The sequence below is a fragment of the Salvelinus alpinus genome, chromosome 23 (genome assembly GCF_045679555.1).
Source record: "Salvelinus alpinus chromosome 23, SLU_Salpinus.1, whole genome shotgun sequence".
In the NCBI taxonomy this organism is placed as follows: Eukaryota; Metazoa; Chordata; class Actinopteri; order Salmoniformes; family Salmonidae; genus Salvelinus; species Salvelinus alpinus.
The window spans coordinates 48,167,367-48,192,308 of record NC_092108.1 but is presented as its reverse complement, the minus strand read 5'-3'; the positions used below and the strand labels follow the sequence as shown (position 1 = coordinate 48,192,308).

Below are 24,942 nucleotides of genomic sequence, written 5' to 3'. Positions count from 1 at the left end.
CAGGACCTTGAGATACTTCTTACGGAGCCACTCCTTAGTTGCCCTGGCTGTGTGTTTCGGGTCGTTGTCATGCTGGAAGACCCAGCCACGACCCATCATCAATGCTCTTACTGAGGGAAGGAGGTTGTTGGCTAAGATCTCGCAATACATGGCCCCATCCATCCTCCCCTCAATACGGTGCAGTCGTCCTGTCCCCTTTGCAGAAAAGCATCCCCAAAGAATGATGTTTCCACCTCCATGCTTCACGGTTGGGATGGTGTTCTTGGGGTTGTACTCATCCTTCTTCTTCCTCCAAACACGGCGAGTGGAGTTTAGACCAAAAAGCTCTATTTTTGAATCATCAGACCACATGACCTTCTCCCATTCCTCCTCTGGATCATCCAGATGGTCATTGGCAAACTTCAGACGGGCCTGGACATGCGCCTGCTTGAGCAGGGGGACCTTGTGTGCGCTGCAGGATTTTAATCCATGACGGCGTAGTGTGTTACTAATGGTTTTCTTTGAGACTGTGGTCCCAGCTCTCTTCAGGTCATTGACCAGGTCCTGCCGTGTAGTTCTGGGCTGATCCCTCACCTTCCTCATGATCATTGATGCCCCACGAGGTGAGATCTTGCATGGAGCCCCAGACCGAGGGTGATTGACCATCATCTTGAACTTCTTCTATTTTCTTCTTTTTTCTAATAATTGCGCCAACAGTTGTTGCCTTCTCACCAAGCTGCTTGCCTATTGTCCTGTAGCCCATCCCAGCCTTGTGCAGGTCTACAATTTTATCCCTGATGTCCTTACACAGCTCTCTGGTCTTGGCCATTGTGGAGAGGTTGGAGTCTGTTTGATTGAGTGTGTGGACAGGTGTCTTTTATACAGGTAACGAGTTCAAACAGGTGCAGTTAATACAGGTAATGAGTGGAGAACAGGAGGGCTTCTTAAAGAAAAACTAACAGGTCTGTGAGAGCCGGAATTCTTACTGGTTGGTAGGTGATCAAATACTTATGTCATGCAATAAAATGCAAATGAATTACTTAAAAATCATACAATGTGATTTTCTGGATTTTTGTTTTAGATTCCGTCTCTCACAGTTGAAGTGTACCTATGATAAAAATTACAGACCTCTACATGCTTTGTAAGTAGGAAAACCTGCAAAATCGGCAGTGTATCAAATACTTGTTCTCCCCACTGTACATGTTTCATTAGTTGTTATATGTCAGGATTACTTCTGTCTGCAATCCCATGTAAAATAAAACAGGTTATCTACCCGCTTGGCATAGTTCTGGCTACAATACAGTATCCAGGCCATGATGAGTAATCCCTTCATTGTTGTTATGGAACCCAAGATGGCTACCAGTTAGTCCTTCTAGTTACTCACCTAAAATGGCCGACCGGTGACATCATAACATCCGGTCACTTCCTCATACGAATTGTAGCCTCTACCAAGATTGTCCATTGTTAGCCAAATCGCATGCTAACTCCTAGCTGCTAACCCTAATGCAAACTCATCCCTACTGTACATAGTGCTGTATGCTGTACATATAGCCTACTGGCCTAGTGTGCTAGCCTCCAATGTATATACTGTGTGCTACTACCCACAGCCTGTGGCCTGCTAGCCTAGCATGCTAGCTTTTCTTGTATATCTTATATATGCTAGCCACTAATTGTATCCTGTGTATACTATGCTATGCTAGCCCACCTGTATATACTGTCAGTAAGCCATACTGTTAGCCTAGCTGCTAATACATGCTAGTAGCTCTGTCCATAGTGTACTATTGTGCCCTACTGTGTACCACATTAGCCTATGCTAATACCTGACCATTATAGTACACGTGTCATTCTCATTGCTATTACATAGTCATTAGCCTGTAATGCCATTATGTAATACATGCTCTTCTCTTGTAGACAACCACTACAACACTTACACTACTAATAGTCTCCTCTTCCTGTTTGCCGTGTGTGTTTGCTGTTTGTAAATAAAGTGTGCCTCGTCTCCCTGTCTCCTGCTGGTCATTCTACATCCTCTAACCGGGATGCCGGGATAGTTGGACCTAAACCGGCACCTCTATCGGAGTCCACCACCAGTTGGTAGCACTCTTTTTCAATGGCTTTTATAAACCATGTTCAAGACATGTTATTAGTCAAGATACTTTGTCAATGGAAATGGAAATTGTGCTGATTTGGTGCCGATATGGTGGTCTTCCAGGACCAGCTACATCTAAATTGGCTCTACCATCACCGTGTAGCTTTATGCTGAGAGAACAGGGGTGTATTTCAATAGTCCAAAGAGGCTTCTTCTCCTCAGCTCTTCTCCTTCATCTCTTGCATTGGTCTAAAAAGACAAGATGGGTGTAAATGAAGGAAAAGAGTCAAGGAGACCACATATCAAAATTGGATATGTAGCTAAATCTGGTGCAACATTTGTTGTGCATGGTCCCTGACAAATGAATTAATAAAATAAGGCAAGGAGAGGAAGCCATTTTAGACTATGGACATTCCCCTTAGATGATGTAGTCTTCCGGGGTGAAGTTTCCCCTGAGTACAGATCTAGGATCAGCTTCTCCTCCCCGATTTATGGCTCCCGAGTGGCGCAGCGGTCTAAAGCGCTGCATCACAGTGAAGCCTGCATCACAGGCTTCACTACACACCCTGGTTCAATCCCGGACTGTATCACAACCGGCTGTGATCGGGAGTCCCATAGGTCGGTGCACAAATGGCCCAGCGTCATCCGGGTTAGGGGTGGGTTTGGCCGGGGTAGGCCATCATTGTAAAATAAGAATTAGTTCTTAACTGACTTGCCTAACAAAACAAAAAGTGGGGGAAATGTGAAAACTGAGCGCATGGGGTCAAAGGGGAAAGGTGAAGGCCTCAGCAGTCGGAGTCCATCATCTCTGGGTGGGCCGACTGGCAGCTGCTGGGCGGTGTGAAGACTTCCGGGTCGCTGATGCCCAGCTGGAGGTCAAAGAAGCGGATAGAGGTAGTGACGCTGCTGTTCCTGGTGTAGGTCTCCTGGACAGGGTAGCAGTCCTTCACTGTGTAGACGCCCACCCACGCCTCATCTGGTGTAGCAGGGAGAGGTAGGATTAGGATTTACTTTATTGTCCCTGAGGGGAAATTTGTACATTAAAATGTGCTGTTGCGTCTACATAGAATAGCATAGGTTAAAAACATGAGTCCCCCCCCCCCCCCCACACACACACACAAAGGTTAATCAGTCCATGGCAAGGCTGTGACTCGGTGGTCAGTTCCACATGATTTAATAAGTCAAACATTAGTCACATAAAGTGGCCTAGTTGGTCTAGCAGTACTGGCACAGCATTTGACACATATCTACAGTGTCTGCATATGTTTGAATCTGGCCAACTGCCCTTTGACAACCTCTATCACTATATTTTCAATAAAATCTGAAAATCCCTTAAAATGTATACTTGAATAAACACTATGCACATGGTAATCTTCCACAATAATGCACAATTATGAGTTAGACATCACAACATACAAATAGGATACTTTGCAAGGGCCTGTATTCTCAGAGTGGTGAAAATGATCCCATTTCACCAAGAGCCAATTTGCAGCAAGACAACTAGGAAATCGCCACCAAGGGTCAAGTGGACAAAATCTGTGTTAACTGTTGTGACTCACATGATTCCCTTGACCTTTTGAAATAAGTTGCTTGTCATCTCCTGACAAGCACTTTGCACTGAACACCCTTAAAACGTTTTGGGGATAGGGGGCAGCATTTTCACTTTTGGATGAATAGCGTGCCCAGAGTGAACTGCCTCCTACTCTGTCCCAGATGCTAATATATGCATATTATTATTAGTATTGGATAGAAAACACTCTGAAGTTTCTAAAACTGTTTGAATGATGTCTGTGAGTATAACAGAACTCATATGGCAGGCAAAAACCTGAGAGAAATCCAACCAGGAAGTGGGATATCTGAGGTTGGTCGATTTTCAACTCAGTCCCTATTGAATGCACAGTAGGATATGGATCTGTTTGCACTTCCTACGGCTTCCACTAGATGTCAACAGTCTGTAGAACCTTCAATGAGGCTTCTACTGTGATGTAGAGACGGATGGGAGCTGTTTGAGTCAGTGGTCTGGCAGAGAGCCAGGTCCCGGTCACGCGCATTTCACATGATAGCGACCTGCGTTCCATTGCTTCTCTACACACAAAGGAATTCTCCGGTTGGAACGTTATTGAATATTTATGATAACAACATCCTAAAGATTGATTCTATACTTAGTTTGACAAGTTCTTCGACCTGTAATATAACTTTTTGAAGTTTTCGTCCGACGTTCGGCTGTACCTGCACGAGCGTTTGGATATGTGTACTAAACGTGCTAACAAAAGTAGCTACTTGGACATAAATAATTATCGAACAAAACAACAATTTATTGTGGAACTAGGATTCCTGGGAGTGCATTCTGATGAAGATCATCAAAGGTAAGGAAATATTTATAATGTAATTTCTGATTTCTGTTGATTCCAACATGGCAGAATTTTTTTTTTTTTTCTGAGCGCAGTCTCAGATTATTGCATGGTTAGCTTTTTCCGTAAAGTTTTTTTGAAATCTGACACAGCGCTTGCATTAAGAATAAGTGTTCCTTAATTCTATCTAAAACATGTATCTTTCATCAAAGTTTATGATGAGTATTTATGTTATTTGACGTGGCTCTCTCGCTTGCATTAAGAATAAGTGTTCCTTAATTCTATCTAAAACATGTATCTTTCATCAAAGTTTATGATGAGTATTTATGTTATTTGACGTGGCTCTCTGCAATTTCTCCAGATATTTTGGAGGCATTTCTAAACATGGCGCCAATGTAAACTGAGATTTTTGGATATAAATATTAACTTTATCGAACAAAACATATATGTATTGTGTAACATGAAGTCCTATGAGTGTCATCTGATGAAGATCATCAAAGGTTAGTGATGAATTTGATCTCTATTTCTGCTTTTTGTGACTCCTCTCTTTGGCTGGAAAAATGGCTGTGTTTTTCTGTGACTTGGCTCTGACCTAACATAATCGTTTGGTGTGCTTTCGTCGTAAAGCCTTTTTGAAATCGGACACTGTGGCTGGATTTACAACAAGTGTATCTTTAAAATGGTGTATAATACATGTATGTTTGAGGAATTTTAATTATGAGATTTCTGTTGTTTGAATTTCGCACCCTGCACTTTCACTGGATGTTGGTCAGGTGGGACATTAGCGTCCCACGTACCCTAGAGAGGTTAACAGACTTCCCCAGAGGAAGTTGCCGCCACTATTTCATTGTAATTTCCTGTCCTAGAGAGGAAATGCATGTTTAGGTTCAACCGAAGAATGATGAAGGCTACTTATACATATTCACAAATTGGGTATGAGAATTTCCACGTGGAGTTGATAAACATTAACAAATAGGGCACTGAAAGCCGTCAGTGAAGCTAGCTTGAATGCTAACCTTATCTAGCTAGCTATCTTGCTAACATTATCTAGCTAGCTAATGTTATCGGTTGTTGTTGTTGTTTTTTACTACACCGTATTCAAAATATTAGCCAACTGGCTCTATGGCTGGTTCTGGAGCTGGATATGTCATAAGCATTGATTTAGGGAAAACTTTGCCACACTGGCCTATTGTTATATCCAAAGTTTTGGCATCTTCTATAAATTGCAGTGGAGCACATAGTGAAACAAAACTTTAATGATCAAAACCATTCATCTCTGGGCTATGGGTGGAGCATATCACACATATATACCATTTATAAAATTGTAATATTATTTTTTTTAAACAGACTAGCTAAAAAATTATTGAACATTTATAAATTATCCAATGGATTATGATAATGTTTCTGGTTTAAAAAAATGATGCAAAAACATATGTTTGCACCCTCTATTTTAAATTTGCTCCATTACTCAGGTGGCCAAGTGAAACACAAGTCTGTTTGGTTCATCTGAGTCGATAAGAAGAATAACTTTACAGGTGTTTCTGATTGATAATAATTGGGGCGGCAGGTAGCCTAGTGGTTAGAGCGTTGGGCCAGTAGCCGAAAGGTTTCTAGATCGAATCCCCGAGCTGACAAGGTAAAACAATACGTCGTTCTGCCCCTGTTCTTAGGCCGTCATTGTAAATAAGAATTTGTTCTTATCTGACTTGCCTAGTTAAATAAAAGGTAAAAAAAAAAATTAAACAATGCCATGCTGGTGGGTGGTAACATTCAAATAAAACCCAGCCCTGAAACGAAATGTAGGCCTAAAATGATTTGTATATCATAGGAAAAGACACCACATTCACACGGATTTGCAGTGGGCAGTTTGGATTTGTCACTCAAGCCCAAATATATCATACTTTGACTAAAACAATGACTTAAATGTTTGTCGTTGACTTAAATCGTTGTGCAACATTATGGGTAAGCTCTGGCCATTGTCTTTCATCTCGAAAAAGTTGATTTCTACTGGTGTGGGCATTTAACATTGCTCTATATATATGAACATTAGAAGATAAAAGTAAACATTGAAGCATTTCCTGTTTCTTCTAAATAAGATGGCGTTTGCCAGCCCACTGGTGCTTCCAAACATTTATAAACCAACTTTTATTAATTCATTTGTCAGGGACCAACTTTTTTGTCTTCAATGGACCTTCATCAGGGGCCTTCACTTCCTTCTAAGTATAACGTTTTTCTACAAGCACCTGGTAACACAATGGAGTGAGTGTAGGAACTACTTCCTAATCTTGAGTTGCACCCCCTTTTGCCCTCAGAACAGCCTCAATTCGACGGGACATGGACTCTACAAGGCGTCGAAAGCGTTCTACAGGGATACTGGCCCATGTTGACTCCAATGCTTCCCACAGTTGTGTCAAGTTGGCTGGTGGACCATTTTTGAGTCACGCGGGAAACTGTTGAGTGTGAAAAGCACAGCAGCATTGCAGTTCTTGACGCACAAACCAGTGCGCCTGGAACCAACTACCATACCCTGTTTAAAGGCACTTACTTTTGCGGGCTGGTTTCCTATCTGACCACTCCTGCACCTCGATCATGTCTCCAGGTCCACCGATAAAGTACTGGTCCTCATAGGTGGAGTTCATAGGGATGTCAAAGGGGTCCCAGGCCTGGGTCAAGGGGATCTTAGAACACTGCTTCGTCTTCTGCTCGATCTGGAACAGCAGGCCACTGTTGTACAGGTAGATAAACTCAAAGTATCTGGAGAGTGAGTGGAAAACAAAGGAAATATTAAAATGTCAAGTTTGTAATAATAGCAGAAAATGCATGTGATTTGAATCAATCATACTGTAGCTAGGTAAATAGTAGCTATTCAACATAAGAACCACAGGGTTGGTCCTTTTAACATTAGGCCTATTATAATGCCTTTTGCATTACTGATTGATCATTGATAATAACCAAGTAATTAGATTATTGTTCAAGGTCTATCTATGCTGTGAGAAAAACACTTCTCCTCTTTTGGCTCTGGCTGTTGTCATTTGTTTTACTTGGGCCTATTAGGGGTACGGAGAGCTTATCCAAAAACAGGGCACTGGATCAACTACTTTCATGAAGGTCAGCAACAATGCTGACTCATAGGTCTGAACATAAAACAGTTCTAGTTCATAAAGAACACATATGCTTATTATTTAAAATATGAATATAAAAACATTTATAGTCTTATTATGTTGGTAAAGGTTCAATATCACACAATGTATTTTTGTTTCAGAATTTTGCTGTTATTGTCTATTTAGGTCTGCAATCACGATGGTAGAGGGACAGCTCAAGCCATATTGACGCTTTGTAGCGGCCATCATCGGTATAGCATCAGTATCCACAATACCTAAGCTTTGTTTATTTGACCTCAGCAGTTGGACAAACGCTATTCATGAATAAAAACGAATGTTTCAAAGTAGCCTCCTTACTTCTGGCATGGTGTATGTCTTTTATTCTGTTGAAGAAGCCTTATTCTGTGGTTCTGTGCATCATACGACACCGAGGCCCGTGCATTTCGCCCAGTGTCGTGGTTGTATTCGACGGATCTGCCCTCCCATTGCAAGGGCGCAAGACAGGGCTGAGCCGGTGGTGCGAAAGCTGTCTCCGGGTAGCTCAGAGCAGGTACCACCGCTCCCAAGCAAAATGCAAACACAAGAGGTACAAAATGAGTCATCCTGGAGATATGGAATTCATTCAAGTGAAGGTAAAAACCATGAACTGTTGATTCCATTTGATATGTGGCAGCAGGTTGATAACACCACTGAGTCTTTGATACCGTTACACTCAAATAAAAAGCCCTTTGGTTTTTTTCATAGCAGCTCACGCAGTCGCAAATCCGTCATATGATAATAAACATGTTTGTATAAAAAGGATACATTTAAGGTAATATTATGTTATATTAATTATTGTAAACATATATAGCATGATATGCAGTCGTACCTTTAGAATTTAACAAGCACAGGAACATTTAGCATTTTGAAATGTACATGTTTAAAATGGATATTTGCCACTTATCTTTATTTCTTTACAACGTATTTATATAAATGATATAAACATAAATAATAGCCAACAAATAATAGCCCATACATAGTATGGAACGCCGTTTGGGTCTTTACGTGTCAAAAAATATACACTTCAAATAACACTATTTGACGTGTCAAATAAGCTTGTTGACCAATCAGGACCTGAATATGACTGCAGTCACATAACAATTTATCGCGTTCATTCATTTTTTACGTAGTTATTACACATTGATTACACTATCACTCGTATTTCATATGTCAAAACGATTCATCGATACGTATGATATGATGCTGGTAAACTTGTCTCGCGCACCTGCCCTTCCCCAAGCTCTGGACAGTGCTTGTCATAAAAAAGCTAGCTAGCTGATGGATGCAAACAATGTTCTTCCCCAAAAACACAGCAAAAAGACATAATCTGTTTCAATAGCTATAATTAGCTAGCTAAGGGGGACAGATCAAGTAGCTAGGTGTCATCATCTAAAATAACCCTAATTTGTAAGACAGTTCTTACTTGATTAATGGTGGTCGGAGCCATCCATGTGAAGCTAGCCATAATAAGGATTAGCCACAATAGTGGACTTTGCGGTTAGCCTTCAAAATAAAATTTCATTGAGAGTAATGCAAATGAATACAAATAGTAGAATTATGCCATACTTGAATAGATCGTGCTAAACGAGGTTGGAATGTTGTTATATAAAATCAACAAAATACAATAATTTCTTAATTTCACAAAAATCTGCTGAAATCACACTGGATGTATTAGACTTTAGAATTGCATTGGGGGCATACTTATTTCACTGTACAACCTACCTATGGATTGTGGATCAATGACATGGGGTATCAGTCTACTCAGTGACACCCAGAGAACATTAGCGTCGTAGCTCTTATTGCGTGACTCTGAAACAACTGTGAATTGAGCCTCATGTATTGTACAACACTGATCCAGAGGAAAACCAATAGAACGTGGATGTTCTGGAGCCTGATAACTCTTGAGGAGGACTTTGGGGGAAAAGCACTTGGGTACTGAGTAGGCTGATACCCCATTTCATTGATCCCCAATCGTTAGGTAAGGCTGTACAGTGCAATATGAATGTCAAAACGCACAATAGGCTGACTGGGGAGGTGATTTCCCACAGTCAAAGTCCCGCAATATGAGCTACGACGCTAATATTTCTGTAAACTCTTCAAAGTTGTCTTCTCTGGTTGTCTCCAAGTAGACTGATACCCCATTTCATTGCTCCACATTCCAACACTCCAACCATGTTTAACATTATCAAGTCTAAATATGGCATGATTTCAACAATTGTAACCTTCTGCATCACTTTCAAATAGGGACTTTTATTTTAAAGGCGAACCACAATTTCCACTATTGTGGCTAACCCTTATTGTGGCTATCTTCACAACACATAACCCGGTACGGTCAAGCCATAGTATAGTAGTTAGATACAGCTAGCTAGATGCTTATAACGTTAGTTTTGGGCAACAGGGTTAAGTAGCAGGCTAGCTATTTTTTTCAATAGCAGAACAAGAAGTGGCTACCTAGCTAATACTTACTCACATGGATTCCCAAATCATTGCTAAGAATATTGAAAATGACTCCAGTTTCTACTGTTCATTGTTTTCAGGCTGGTTGTATTGGTGCTAGCTAGGTACCAAGCTAAAGCTAGCTAGTTACCCCATAAGTTGCTGATAACATCTGTATCAAAGATATTTGCAAACATTTTTGATCCTGCTCGTTTGATCCTGATCTAATATCAAATAATATCGAATGCTTACACAGACGTTTTCACATTCGGTCGAACAAATAATGCCTTATTACCAACGCGGTATTGTATAGTTTTGACAGTGATCGTAATGGTTGCGCTTGGCTTGCACGTGCAAATTCAGCACACACAACATTCTATAATAGAATTGTGTTATTTGACGTCAGGTATCTTTAACGCGCAAAGACCCAAACGGCGTTCCGTACAATAGTGCGTAGGCTAAATTACATTATGTTTTTATTTCTATCTTACTGTTATCTAGATCTGTTCATGTGCATGTTTTTTTTTATCAAACTTGTAACGAGAGGGCGGGCTTGTAAAAGTTTTGGTTCCATCAATCAGTTGATCGCTAGTTTCGCCAGAGATAAAACAATAGCACAATTTCTAAACCATACTGTACTGTCTTTGACAATAGAGCTCGCCAGCTTGTAGTCCTAAAACCCGGACATTAGTTAGCCTACCTCTGGTTTGTTCAGCCATTGCTATAGGGAAAGAATAGGGTTTTGGCACATATAGCGAAAATAAGGTCTGAGATTAACACAGGTTTGGGAGTTTTTATACGTTTTGTTCTATGAGATAATATCAGTTGGTTAACATGACCTTTATGATTGATGAAGGCTTTGTGCTTTATGTGCCTTTTTAAATTACATAAATTGCTTCATAATTCACAAAAAGTGACGTTAGCTGATTAAGATGATCTAATTGAACAAAACGTATAATATCTCCTAAACTTGTGTTTACCACATACTTTATTTTGGGCATTTATCCAAAACCCTACAAAAACTCTATTTCCCAATAGGCTTAATTCCACGAACCATTGCGGGGTTGGTGCCTACAAAAAGACGCCATTACCTATTGCCAGAGATGAAGCGAGGCCCAACTCAGCGGAAAATCTGTCTCCCTCCAGTAGGTGGCGTTTTTTTTTTCTTCGTCCACTAACCAATTCGTTTTTGTATGGAGGTAAATGAGAGTGTCGAATTTGGTAAACAAAAAACATGTATGGCTTGTTGCTACATGAGGTTTATTGATAAAATAGAAGTTTCGTAATGCTTAAGTTGTTACTAGTGTACTGATATAAGTACGACACGTAACATCCCAGCAACTTTGAGAAAACACGCTATAACGGAATTATCTCAAGATTGCTATGCATATTCATAGTAGCATTGGGTCTCTTTCCATGGAATACAGGTTGTTGACGTCAACAACCCTCATGAAATATTCAAAATAATATCACTATAATGAGATGTATCCACCAATCAAAATACATGATAGGCGGGAGCTAGACAGCCGGCTGGGCCACTTTGTGGACAACGACTCATATTGTTAGGGTGAAGAGACATGTATCTAGTATCTAGTTTCAATGTACAGTGAAATGCCTTTCTTGCAAACTCAAAACCCAAGAATGCAATATTCAATAACAATGAATTACTAGAAAAAAAGACACGAGAAATAAGAATAGGAAATATGAAATACACAATAAAGTAAGTAAGTAAGTACCTATACTATATACAGGAAATATTTTAAAAGTCAGTTCCAATACAATATTTACATGTGCAGGGATATTGGAGTGATGGAGGTAGATATGTATAGTAGTAAGGGGACTAGGCAACAGGGTATAAGATAAACAGAGTAGCAGTAGCTTGCATCTTGTCAGTATATCCATAATCTTTGCTATTGATATCTATGTGGGAGGGTTAGGTTATAATGCCGCATTTAAAACAACTGGGAACTCGGAAATATGCCGACTTCCGAGTGTTCATGACAGTGGAGGCTCCTCAGAGGAGGAAGGGGAGGACCATCCTCCTCAGTGAATTTCATAAAAATAAAAATTGTAAAACATTCAAAAAGTTATACATTTGGGATAAAACTATACTAAATATAATCACGTCACCAAATAAGTGATTAAAACACACTATTTTGCAAAGAAGGTCTACAGTAGCCTCAACAGCACCATGGTGTAGCCGGAGGACAGCTAGCTTCCGTCTTTCTCTGGGTACATTGACTTCAATACAAAACCTAGTAGGCTCATGGTTCTCACCCCGTTCCATAGACTTACACAGTAATTATGACAACTTCCAGAGGACGTCCTCCGTCTTTCAGAGCTCTTGCAGCTTGAACTTACATGTTGTCCACCCAATCAAAGATCAGAGAATGAATCTAGTACTGAAAGCATAAGCTCCAGCTAACTAGCACTGCAATGTATGAAATGTGGCGAGTAGTTGACTCAAAGAGAGAGAAAGACAAAAGTTTAACACTTTTGAACAAATTCATTTCTTCCAAAATTAAGGAGAAGCAAGAGAGAAAGAGAGAGATTGTCATTCTTTTTCACTTTCAGTTTCACTTACTTAGCTAGCAAATGCAGCTAGCTAGTTTAGCCTGCTGAAACAGAGGGATGCTATGTTAGCTAGCTGGCTATGACTTTCCAACACAACACTGGAACTCTTCCAAGTCAAGGTAAGCTTTTGGTATTACTAATTTATTGCCACTGGGGCCTGCCGGTGTAACTGCTTACTGACTGTACACTAACGTTGCTGCATGATTGTAGTGGGTTTACTAACGCGTTAGTTCTATTAGCTATGTTGACTATAATGTTACTTTAGCTAATATGGGGACTAATAGGGTAACAACGATGTAGGCTGTGTGCAGCGGTTTGGCTTGAAAAGTTTTTTTCACCTGGTCACATATAGTTGATGTGTTGGGCATTGAAGTCCACAAGCGAAGGGAAGAGGTGAGAGGAGGAGAGCCATAGATGTGAGAATGAATACAACGTGGCTGCAATGAAAGTGAACTGTGTTTACGCGTGATCAGGGGTGTATTCATTCTGCCGAAAAACATTTCTTAAACGGAAGCAAACGGAACAAAAACGGGGATAAACTTACCTGAAATTGTCCAATAGAAACTGTTGAACTAATGATTACATCCTATATCAACTAGATGCAGGCAAGAGTGTGCAAGGCTTTATTGAATGTCACTGTCTGTCCATGTGTCACTCTCTGTCACCTCAAATTTGCCTCTCGACCTGTGTGCACCTACGTTGTAAACTTTCATTCATAGGCTAGGTTGTTGCAAACTCATGATGGGTATAGGGAAAATGTTTGTATCATGTTGTAGCCTAAACCTATCGCTGTTACATTGAACTGGGTGAATGGAATATGAATGAGAGTCATGTAATATGCTGTAATAGAAATAAGGCCATGCTCATTTAAAAAAATGGTCCTTCCACCTCTTTAACGACACTGACCTTCTGACCTGACATCATGATTTGACCTCTTTTTTTCCAGAGTTCAAGACATCTGGGACCTGGGAAATACCAGATCAAATAATGACTTCAGTGATCTTCAGGTTGGAAAGTCGGAGCTCTAGAAAGAAGCCTGAGTTACTAAGTTGGAATTCCGAGTTTAATGACTGTTAGAAAATATTTTCCACAGTCGGAACTCGTTTTTTCCGCAGTGTCTTGAACAAACTGAAATCAGAAGTCCGAGTTCCCAGTTGTTTTGAATGCGGCACCAGTTGTCTTGAAAATCTTTGGTTTCGCCACGACGTGGACTAATGAGGAGACGGTGGATGTGGTTGGAAGAGCGCGCTTGTTTGAATTGGAAAAGCGTTGCGGTGGCTATTGATAAAGAAGAACATCAAGACGAAGCAGCTGCTTTACAAGTGGGAGCGCTACGGAGATTGTGACAGACGGTTAAATGTCGTCCCTTGAGAAGGCAAGAACAAAATGTATGTCAGGAGAAGTGCAGTATTATCATAAGGAGACGTATACTTGGAATACGGAGGGGAAATGGAGTGAAAAAGAGAGGCAGAGGAGATCTAAGAGAGAGAGGGAGGAAGAGGGTGAGCTTGAGTATTCAAATTGTCAGGAAAAGGGGAGATGGTTTGTTAAAGAAGAATGGTAGAAAGTGTAAGCAGAGTGAGCTGAAGACAGGAGGTGAAATTAAAGTGAATGAGGGCGAAGTATCGGAGGTGGTAGGTATGGTGAAGTTCTCGGAGCTCGAGGCTTGCACCGAGGGTCAGGATGAAGATGAGTCTGACAGTAGGAGTGAAGTTTTTGGAAAAAGTGGACCCTTGCCTTTTGGCTGATCCATTTGTGGTTTCAGGGTGGGTGATAACAGAGTTGGATGCTGTGGAATCGGTGAGGGTAACCAGAAGTGGTCTTGTGGTAATTGTTTGTGTTTCTGCTGGTCAGAGGGAGAAGGCGCTCCGCATTAAACGAATGGGGGCAAGAGATGTGAATTGTTTTTCTCTCAAGAAAAGGGTGCCATTGAAAGGAGTGATTACTGGGGTAGCAGTAAATGTAAAAGTTGACCAACTGAAGGGGAAGATTCCCGGTGTTTGTGATTCTCGTCGTTTGGTGCGACGCAGACAGGGTGGCGTGAGTGGTGAAACAGAAGATTATTGTCTGTTCTTTTGAAAGTTAATGTTGAGTCTTTGCCCGACAAAGTGATATTAGGCTATATAAGTTATCCTGTACGTGCTTTTGTGCCGAATACATTACGTTGTTACAGGTGTCAAGCTTATGAGCATGTGGCAGCAGTGTGTAGGAGGGAGGTTTCTAGGCGTGAGAAATGTGCAGAAGGGCATGAGACAAAGGAATGTGTAGCATTGGGGAAAGTAGTGGTATGTGTTAATTGTAGGGGTGCCCATGGGGCTAGGGATCAGAAATGTCAGGTGTGAGAGAGGCAGGTTGAGGTTTCCAGGGTTAGAGTAGTGCAGAAGTTGTCATATGCTGAGGCAGTGAAGAAAGTAGAGGAACATGGGTCAAAGGGGAGGGATCCTGAGAGGAGAGGTGTGAGTAGTAGAGCTGTACCATTTAGAGTGATAAACCAACAAGTGATATATGTTTCAGTAAGATTGGATTTTTAGCATTTATAGCAATGGCTATAAATCAACTGTACTGCAGGGATTGAGGTTTTGGTGGCAGCTCCAGAGAGGTATTTGGGTGTGCGAGACTTGACATCATAAGAGTTACAGGGTGTGTTAAGTCCCATCCTTTCAGGTTTTTGGCCTGAAACTAAATAATTTTAAATAGTGGTGTTCTTGTTTATTATGTGAGATTTTTTTGGGTGAGTGTTGTGTTAGATGGCAGGGTATTTGTTTATTTATTTATTTTTTCAAGCAAAGTAGAAGGGAGTTGTACTCCAGTCTAGTAGGTGGCGGTAATGCAAACAATTTTGGTTGAAGAAGAAGTTAAACCTCATCGAAGAAGCAGTGGACTGATGACGTATTGACCTAAGATGGCGAAAAAACTGCTTCGGAAATCTCCTTCGTCCTCAAATAAATTAAATAGTGCAAACATGACGGATGATTTTCAATTACATCTCGACTCAAGCGACGACGACGCTGCCCCAGAAGAGCTGACCTTCGAAGAGTCAAAGGCTTCTGCTCTACGGAGCATGAAAAATGCGTTGGAGACATCCAAAAGGTACAGGCTAGCTACCTGCTAATGCTAACTATCGCCTCATGGTACAGTAGTATTTTGTTTAGTTAGAGTAACGTTGATGAAATCACGTTTTTTAAAATCGAAAACCAGATGTGTTAGGCTTATTTCTAGTAAAACACATCAATTCTGGTCTTCATTTTTACAGTACATTGCAAAAGTGATATTTTGGTATTTTAGTAGTAAATAGTTAATTTTGCCCACGTAGCGGTTCAACTCTACTCTTAAAATCGTGATGTAGAGAAGGTGCCTCTAAATTAGGGTTCCCCAATTTGGCCCCCATGTTTTCTGAGCAAAAAACATTGTTGTTAAATTTTTATTGTTGGGCATAAAATACTTCCAAATGTAAATCACTTGGAGTTGATTTCCTGCTGTTTTTACAATATGTTCCCAAGTATTCCCACGCGTAAGAGACGTGATCTAATACTAATAATAATTGATTGGATTTATATAGCCCTTACATTATTGTGCCAGAACTCTCAACACACATCAGCTGTCAGGAGGAGAGGTGAGGAGTTATATGCCAATTAGGAATGAAGGGAATGATTAGGTGGCCAGGTTGGGAATTGGGGCAAACGCCCCTACTCTCACAATAAGCGCCATGGAATTTTAAATGACCAGAGTCAAGACACCCATTTTTACCTCCCATCCGATAGACGGCACCCTACGCAGGACAATGTATCCAAATGTAATCAAGGTTTGAAATGATTGTTTTCGTCAAATATTATCTGTTTAGGCTTCTTACTGTCAATTTGCAGTCGAAAAATATTTTTTTATTATGTTCTGGCACCCTGACCATCCGCTCAATAAAGAAAATTGTCTCGTGGCTGAAGCTAGTTGATGATCCCTGCTCTAAGTCTTATTCATCTCAGGGGAGGTGTTCGGTATGAAATACACTTCCATCTATATATGCTGAGTGGTACTGCCTCAAGGCTTGCTATAAAAGCAGGTGACAGCGTGCCTTATTTGGTAATGGTCTTGGTAAATGAAGTGTGCAAATATATTCTGCATGATGCTTCCTTGACTAAACCACTGACCTTACACAAAATTCAAAAGGCATTAAGGCACATTTCTGTCTGACCAAATTCAATGTTTTTGCTTACCGTTTCATACTATGAGGTTGAGGATATGTTTGTTTTCATATTTGTAGCTACATCCATCATAAGAAATTGATGTCAGTGGTGGTCATGTCAACTCATATTTTTCCAAACCGCTATGACTGATTGGTCTGCTCAAACAGTTGGCTCATGGTTCAATGGTTGAGTTCTAATCCGACATGGGGAAGATCTTTTTTTCAAATCTTTTTACTATATCCCGTGCCCACACACTTCTAATTCTGAAAAGTGATCGCATACCTGTGAGGGGTCACCCTGGTAGTAGTTTTAGGTTTTTACACAGTACCCAAGACCAATCGGAGTAAATTTAACCATTGAAAAAAGCGCTAGTGCGTAAATACTGCAGTCCGGGTTGGATTGAATTGAGCCCTTAATTTAAGCTATGATTGCATTTTCTTTCCAACTCGATACCGCGATAAATGTGAGTCCACATTTCAAAGATTTATTGCACCCCATGGGGGATTTGAATTTACACCGCAAGTGGCAGTAGATGTCTAGGAACTCGGCACCTTACCACTGTGAGCTAACTGTCCAGAGCCGCCATATTTCCTCACAATGCACATAATTTTATTATCAGAGCGTGCCAGTGGACTTCTGGTAAGTATGCTTTAGTGAGAGAGTATTGGGATATTTATGAGCAATTCCCCCTCCACCCACAACTTCTCACCTGAATTCGTTTTTGGGAAATGTTAAGGGGTTGGGCAAAGGCTGAAATTGGGGTTGAGAGTTACCCTTCAATGGCCGGCCTGAGGTAACGCATTCATTTGTTCACAGAGAAAAGGATTTTCTCAAAGAAAAGCGAAGGAAGAGACAGGAGCTGTTTCAAGAACAGAAGGTAGGTCCATGTCGTCAATATTATTAGCACAGTAACGGCGACGTTACGTCTGTCACAATTGAATCATAATAATTTGGTGGGCGCTTACCAAGGTTTCCGTTCTGAGAATGTGGCCGCGGTCCGGCAGCATTTTAATTTACCGGACCCATATGCATTGGGTGTGTAACCCGATTAGGGAGTCCGCCCACGGTGTTCAGAATGACGGTAATTCACCTCAACAGAACATGCAAGTGGAGGATGCGGTGGCGCGTGTCCTCACCGCACACTTTGAAGATGCTCGAAGGACTGTCCTCGTGTACTTTTCCTCGGCCAACAAGACGAGTAACGAACAGCGGAATCACTAGCCTATGCATAGTCGGCTCGTGCGTTTAGAGTTTGGGGAAGCACATTTTCAGCAGCAAAAATGCACCTTTTCTGATAAAGCATTCCATGGATCATTGGATTTGCAGACTTATGTAATGTGAGGAGTAGATTGTATAGTCATCATTTAGGCTAATATAACTCAATCACTGTGCAAAAAAAAACAGTTAATGCGTGGCTGAGCACGGATAGCGTAGAGGCCTGTGTTATAGGTTATATCAGAAATTCTTCTCTGCATGGCAAAATAAAAACACATTTCATGCAATTCTACTATACTTTATGACCGGACACATTGGCTTGCATTTTTTTACCTATTATTTCTTAACATTAGCGTAGCAATGCACACAAGGCAGTAGTCTACGCGCTAATGTGCATTTGTCTACCGGACAAAGAAAGAAAGTTTAAAAACCAATAGAACGTTTGAGAAATAGACTACTTGTTTCAGTGGCACATGGCGGTCTTTATAAAGTAATTGCCTCCACAGATATGTCCGGCTATTGCCTAGGCTACATTAAAGCAAGGTAAAGCATGCCTCATACTGTATGTAGTAAAACGTTCAGGTTTCAAACAAGTAGACATGTTTTCAAAATGCATACTGCCTCCAGCTAATTGCAAAGTGGTGTGTGACGCATTAATGAAGCCCCCTCCCTTACGTTGCTTATGCATTTGAATGGGAAATGTGCTTTAGTTACCAGTTGAGAAATAAAAATAGTATCTTTTTAAATTGTGGCCAAAACTTATTGGGCTTAAAATAGCTGTCTGCCAGATATTCATGCTGTGTGCATGTAATAAGCAAGATGCATAACAAATATACACGGGTGCCAATTTTATTCCACTAAATTATACAAATGAACCTATAGAACGATAAGTATGACCGGTCAAATGTATTTACATCAACTGGTATTTCCATAAATAATAGGCTAAAAAGCAGAATTTCGCAATGTTTTTTTCTTCTTTTTTTTTCTTCTCCCGGACAATTGTGTTTAACCAGCTTTTCTATTTTGTTACAGCCAAAAGCCGGCTATTACCCTGTTGCTTATACATGTCCTATTTCACACATGTACAAGTTTGTACTATACTCATGTGTGAACTAGATATTTGTTTTTTTTGCATATCCCAACTCCCGCTGTGACCAGCCATTATCCACGGCAACCCTGGAGCAATTAGGGTTAAGTGCCTTGCTCAAGGGCACAAACAGATTTAACCTTGTTGGCTCTGGGATTCGAACAAGCGACCTTTCGGGTACTGGCCCAACACTCTAACCGCTAGGCTACCTGCCGCCCATTTGTGTCAGAAGTTATAGCAAATAAGTTCACTTGCATTAAGGCAGTGTTTTGAGATGTTCTATTTCTCTCAACTTTCAGTTGCCAAGGGCTCAAAGGGTTATAATTTTGAGTGAATTTCTCTTCCATGTTGTTCTGTACAGAAAAGAAGACTTCTCCCTGCACATATTCTAGAAGAAATTGACACAGCTCCATCAAAGTAAGCCTATATTCCAATAAGCCTATATCCCAATATGCAACAATTATGATATACCTTTATATTGGCATATGAAACTAACTCTTCCTAACCCATCTCTTTAGAAAACAGAAGCTACCTGGAGATCAAGGTAGATATGTTAATCACCTCAGATTATTAAAGTAGCCGTCTCATTTACCTTTCGACAAATTGTTAAATGGCAATTGCTTCAGTTTGTAAAACTAAATTGGCTTTTTATCCTTAATCCCAGCTGAAAGCAACAATGAAGAGGCAAGCTGTTTAAGGGAGGAGGGGAGCGAAGGATCGAAAGAAGGGTATGAGAAAGAGACGAAGAAACGACTCAAGGGAAATATCCGGAGGTAAAACTGAATCCTGGTCCCATAGGCTGCATTTACACAGGCAGCCCAAATTTGATCTTTTGACAATAATTGGGCAAAATGTCATATTTGGGCTGCCTGTGTAAATGCAGCCATAAAGGCATGTCTAACATGCTACACTGGATGTGTAACATTTGCCCTGCGTGAGATGAGGCCATTTATTTAATTGAAACCTGGACATAAGAAGCGTAGCTCCGTAAGAAGCTTGTGGTGGTTCTATTATCAAGAATTTTGACACGTGGCTCACGCTCTGCAAAAGTTACTAATCCAGTGTAGAAGCTAAGAGCCTACTGTTTTTCACACCTCCCCTGTAAAGGTTCACCACTAGGCAAGCATCCTTTTGGAAAACTCCATTCTACTGCTTCTTTACTGACTCGCGCCTCTTGTTTCAGTCTGAAGGGGAACTACAGGGTAATGAGGGTGGCGGACCAATCTTCAAACAACTCCCAACAGCAGACAGCCATGGATTTCATACAGGCCAGACTGTATGGCCCGGGAAGTCGGAGGACGACAAGTATGAGTACTCACCAGAGTTTGCATTTGGAAAAATGTGGCGCTGGACATTTGACCCATAGCATTTTAATTTAACGGACATTTGAGAAATTTTACGGACCTGGGTGCGTAACCTGATTAGAGCGCCCATCCAGAGGGCTCACAATGACAGATTACATTTCGACGATGGGTATTCATCTTAACAGCTGATGCAACAGATCAGAATGTTTAGCTTAAAAAAATTGAATAACAATTTCTTCACGATAAGTGAATGTTCGTTCCATAGGCAAATGCAATTAGTGGGAAAACCGTTGTCAAAAGCGCACCGCACATGCGAGCGGTTTCATGTGACAGATGAAAATATCTGTTTAAAATTTAGAGAGGGGAGATCTGGTTGACGAAAGAGTTGATTTGTGTGCCTCCCGAGTGGCGCAGTGGTCTAAGGCTGTGCTGTGCCTCTAGAGATCCTGGTTCGAGTCTAGGCTCTGTCGCAGCTGGCCGAGACCCATGGGGGGAAAAATCCCAGAAATGTACGCACGAAAAGCTTGTGTGCAAATTTGTTTCATCCCTGTTAGTGAGCATTTCACCTTTGCCAAGATAATCCATCCATCTGACAGGTGTGGCATATCAAGAAGCACATCTGTGTGCGGAGTATTTCTATCTGTAATAAAGCCCTTTCGTGGGGGAAAAACTTATTCTGATTAGCCTGGCTCCCCAGTGGGTGGGCCTATACCCTTCAAGGCCCACCCATGGCCGCACCCCTGCCCAGACATGTGAAATCCATACACTAGGGCCTAATGAATTCATTTCAATTGACTGATTTCCTTATATGAACTGTAACTCAGTCAAATCTTAGAAATCGTTACGTTTATATTTTTCAGTTGTAATGTTAATACCTATCACATTACACATTTAGTAATGACAGAATGCATTTGAAACTTCACACAGTAAAGCTTGACTTAATACAATTATTTTATTGATAGGAGTGTGGGGAAAAGTGCTGGTGCACTTATAAAAGCCTATTTCACACCATAGCCTGCTGAATTTGAGTTTTTTCCCATTTAGATTTTGGCACAAATGAAAATGTGGCACTGACTCGCCCATGGATTAAGGTTTCAGCATTGTCACAATGAAGAGTTCGGCGTTCGACCAACCACCTGCGCTAGCACGCGCAGTTACAAGCCTGCTTCAGTTAGCGGCAGGCAGACGAGCAATATCCACTTTTGTAGTGCGGAGGAAGCCTGAGCTGGCTAGCTTTAGAAAATTGTGAGTACATCTAGCTTCCACTGTAGTATACTCCTGTTCTAATATCAGCATTTGTCTCTCTTTGCTGCAGACAATGAACTTCTCTCCCTTCAAAATAAGAGGGGCCCAAATAAAAGTGCGGCCATGCAGTTTGTGAATAAGAAATGGGGTGAGTTTCCTACATCCTTCAACAAGCTGTGGTTGGCTCAGTTCTTCCACAGTCAATACACAATTTTTACATAGCTGCCAGGACTTAAAATGCATCTGTAGTAATGTGATTTATGGAATTGCATCTGGCTCTCTTTGGGTCACACTGCTACTCAGTTTACTAAATGGTTTTGTATAAAGTATGTTATCTGGGAAGGATTACTTACCCACGATGTCATATCCTTACAGGCACAGAGAAGAAAGCAAAGGCGGAGAAGTTGAAGAAGCAATGGATTCACAAACAGAAGGTTCCATCAAGCTGAGCAAATGGGGAAATATGGGGTGGACACCTATCGGGTAATCGCCCTTTCACTCTGCCCTGATCTGAAAGCGCTGGATAGGTTGAATAATTATGGTTATAGATCAAACTAGCCTTCTGATTTGGGTCAAAGTGCTTTCACCTATCCAGGCCATTGAGGAGCTGGATCAAGCATCTCAGAGTAGGAGTGCTGATTATGTAATTTGTCATTGTGATGTAAAATGGAAACCGAACCTGAATCAGAACTACTACTCTGATACAATTGATAAATATGACCGCCAATCTGAGTTAAGTAGACCAGCTTTAATGATTTTTTAAATAGTTGCACCTTATGTGGAATGATCTCAAACTCCTTGAAGTTGTAGCCTCTAGGGCAATACATGTGGATGTTAGAGGGCCTTTTTACTGAAGAATGCTATTTTTCCCATATAGTGTAATTGGTGTGAGACACACTGAATAAAAATGTAAACGCAACATGTAAAGTGTTGGTCACATGTTTCATGAGCTGAAATAAAATATCCCAGAAATTCACACAAAAAGCTTCTCATTGTGTGCACATCCCTGTTAGTGAGCATATCTGACAGGTGTGGCATATCAAGAAGCATGATCATTACTAGGGCTGTCCCATACTAAAAAACATCTTGGTCGATCGAGAGTCGTTCTGTCAATGTTTAAATGTATTGTTCCACAGTCACACACCCTATGTTTGAATAAAATCAACTACATATGCACTGAACTGGGCTGATGCTTTAAGCACACTGTTTGATTAAATAAGACAAATGACGATGGTCAGTTTTTAAGAAATGACTGACCGGCGCATGTTGTCTCCATCTTCTCTACTGCAGCAAAAGGGCAACACAGCAAGTGTTTATTGCGCTGAAGCTACAATTTCAGCCATTTAGTTTTGTTTGAAAGGTTGTTACCAAAAAACTTCCCTATTCCCTCAACTCTTGCTCATTTTACGTGAAACATGACAGCATCGCATGCAACCAATAGGGCCTAACCTATCATAATCATATCAATAAATGATTATAAATGGATGCAGAGGATGTGAAAATCGAAATGGGTGAATATTTACTGGTTGCTCAGGAGGGAAGTCAGATCTGTGGAAGACATTTGACTTACTTATGGAAACTACTGGAAATCAATAAAAAAGAGGGTATAAGAGCAAGCGTTGCATGAGTATTGTGTCCCAAACAGTTGCTGTTAGATTACAATATATAAGATACTTTATTACAGCAGACTAAACAGTTGCATGCATTTGTAAATTGTGGCTCGTTTAGGCTGTTTAATTTTAAAACAAAAAATGGTTGATTGCATTTCAAAGCATGAATGTATCGTATGCTGTGTGTTGGCATGAACTATTGATACTTCCGATGTATTCAAATAGAGGCCTAAGTAAGTTACAATATTAAGACTAAACAGGACACATTCTTAGGCCTACAGCTCCATGGTGGTTATACAAGACTACTATACAAAGCCTACTAATGATGACATTACTTTATTATAATAATATCAAGAAAAATGTGCCGTTAGATTACAATATAGTTTTTCTGCCTCTTTGGAAAAGTGTAAACACTAAGTAATACCAGTCTGTTCTAAGGGGGGGAAAAATTGTAATGCCTTTTACAGCATAGCAAAGATTAAAAACAGCCGAATCTGTGAAATCGCTTTATCCGACATTTTGCCATGGCATGAGACTTGGTGCTCGCGGAATCAGTAGGCTATGACACTCAACAGAAGCCAGATCTGTCTTATGTCAGATATATGGATGATTTATAAAGCCAGGCACATTTAAGTTAGGCTATTGATTATAGACCTCAACCTAATTAAGTTGGTTTCCTCTCTCCTCAATCTGCTTCGTCAAATTGCCTAAAGGGCTGGTTCCTCATCTCTGCTGCTGCTCCCTCCACCGCATTGTTCTCAATCCAGATATGCTGGTTCATTTTGCTATTATGCACATAGTAACATAGGGAAAGGCGCCAATTCTACAGCGAACTGAAGATTGTCCGCCGGTTCTGAAACAGTGACCGTATCCAATGCGGGAGAAAGCGCATCTGTTTTAAAATGTGTTGCACCATTATTTTTTACATAATATAACTATCAATATCTGAAATTGTAATGTTTATTTCTATACCATAAGCCACCTGTGTCATTTTAGAGAATTTGTCCGAACAACCAACTGGCATCACAACCACAAACCATGCCAGCCCAGGGCCTCCACATCTGGCTTCTTTGCCTGTAGGATCGTCTGAGACCAGCCACCCGGACAACTGATGAAACAGGAGTATTTTGGTCTGTAATAAAGCCCTTTGTGGGGAAAAACTCATTCTGATTGTCTGGGCCTGCACCTCTTCCCAGTCATTTGCAATCCATTAGGGCCTATTTGACTGATTTCCTTATATGAACTGTTGCATGTTGTTTCTTTTTGTTCAGTATAGATATGTATAGTGCAATTGTTTGCTGTTCAAGCAGCGCTCCGCTGCAAAAGAGACTTGTGGTCTCTATGTCTCCCTAGCTAAAAAAAAAATGCCAGGGAGAAATTTCAGATTTAATCCAAAGGAGGATGTAATCTGTAACGGCAGCCTGCATTGGAAATGTATCTTCAGCGGCAACCAGGCGAATCTGAATCAACTGAGACCAGACTGAAGCATGTGATGAAACTGCAGCCCAAGTGGATGTGTCAAAGCTGAGTCCCAGATATGGTTGTGCCATCTTGGATCTGCCCCAAATGGCACCCTATTCCCCATTTAGTGCACTACTTTGACCTGGGCCCATAGGGCTCTGGTAAAAAAAGTAGTGCACTATATAGGGGGAAAAATGTACCATTTGGGACAGACTTATCTATGTAAGATCGATCTTCTGAAGGTAATTGGCCCAAAGTCCCAAATGTTACTGT

At 40.9% G+C, this 24,942-nt stretch overlaps 2 protein-coding genes across 2 annotated transcripts; one reads left to right on the top strand and one right to left on the bottom strand.

The window, feature by feature from the left end:
- Positions 1-1,947: 1,947 nt before the first annotated feature.
- Positions 1,948-8,283, bottom strand: epdr1 (ependymin related 1). The gene is made up of 3 exons (XM_071362602.1): positions 7,878-8,283; positions 6,965-7,173; positions 1,948-3,044 (listed from the first exon to the last, which is right to left on the bottom strand). The coding sequence occupies exons 1-3, from the start codon at positions 8,177-8,179 to the stop codon at positions 2,854-2,856; spliced, it is 702 nt and encodes a 233-aa protein (XP_071218703.1). The 5' UTR covers positions 8,180-8,283; the 3' UTR covers positions 1,948-2,853.
- Positions 8,284-15,386: 7,103 nt separating this feature from the next.
- On the top strand, positions 15,387-22,779 carry nol7 (nucleolar protein 7). Its single transcript, XM_071362600.1, has 8 exons — positions 15,387-15,659; positions 17,564-17,624; positions 19,411-19,466; positions 19,568-19,593; positions 19,714-19,822; positions 20,233-20,354; positions 21,669-21,746; positions 21,974-22,779. The coding sequence occupies exons 1-8, from the start codon at positions 15,472-15,474 to the stop codon at positions 22,045-22,047; spliced, it is 714 nt and encodes a 237-aa protein (XP_071218701.1). The 5' UTR covers positions 15,387-15,471; the 3' UTR covers positions 22,048-22,779.
- The last annotated feature ends 2,163 nt before the right edge of the window (positions 22,780-24,942 follow it).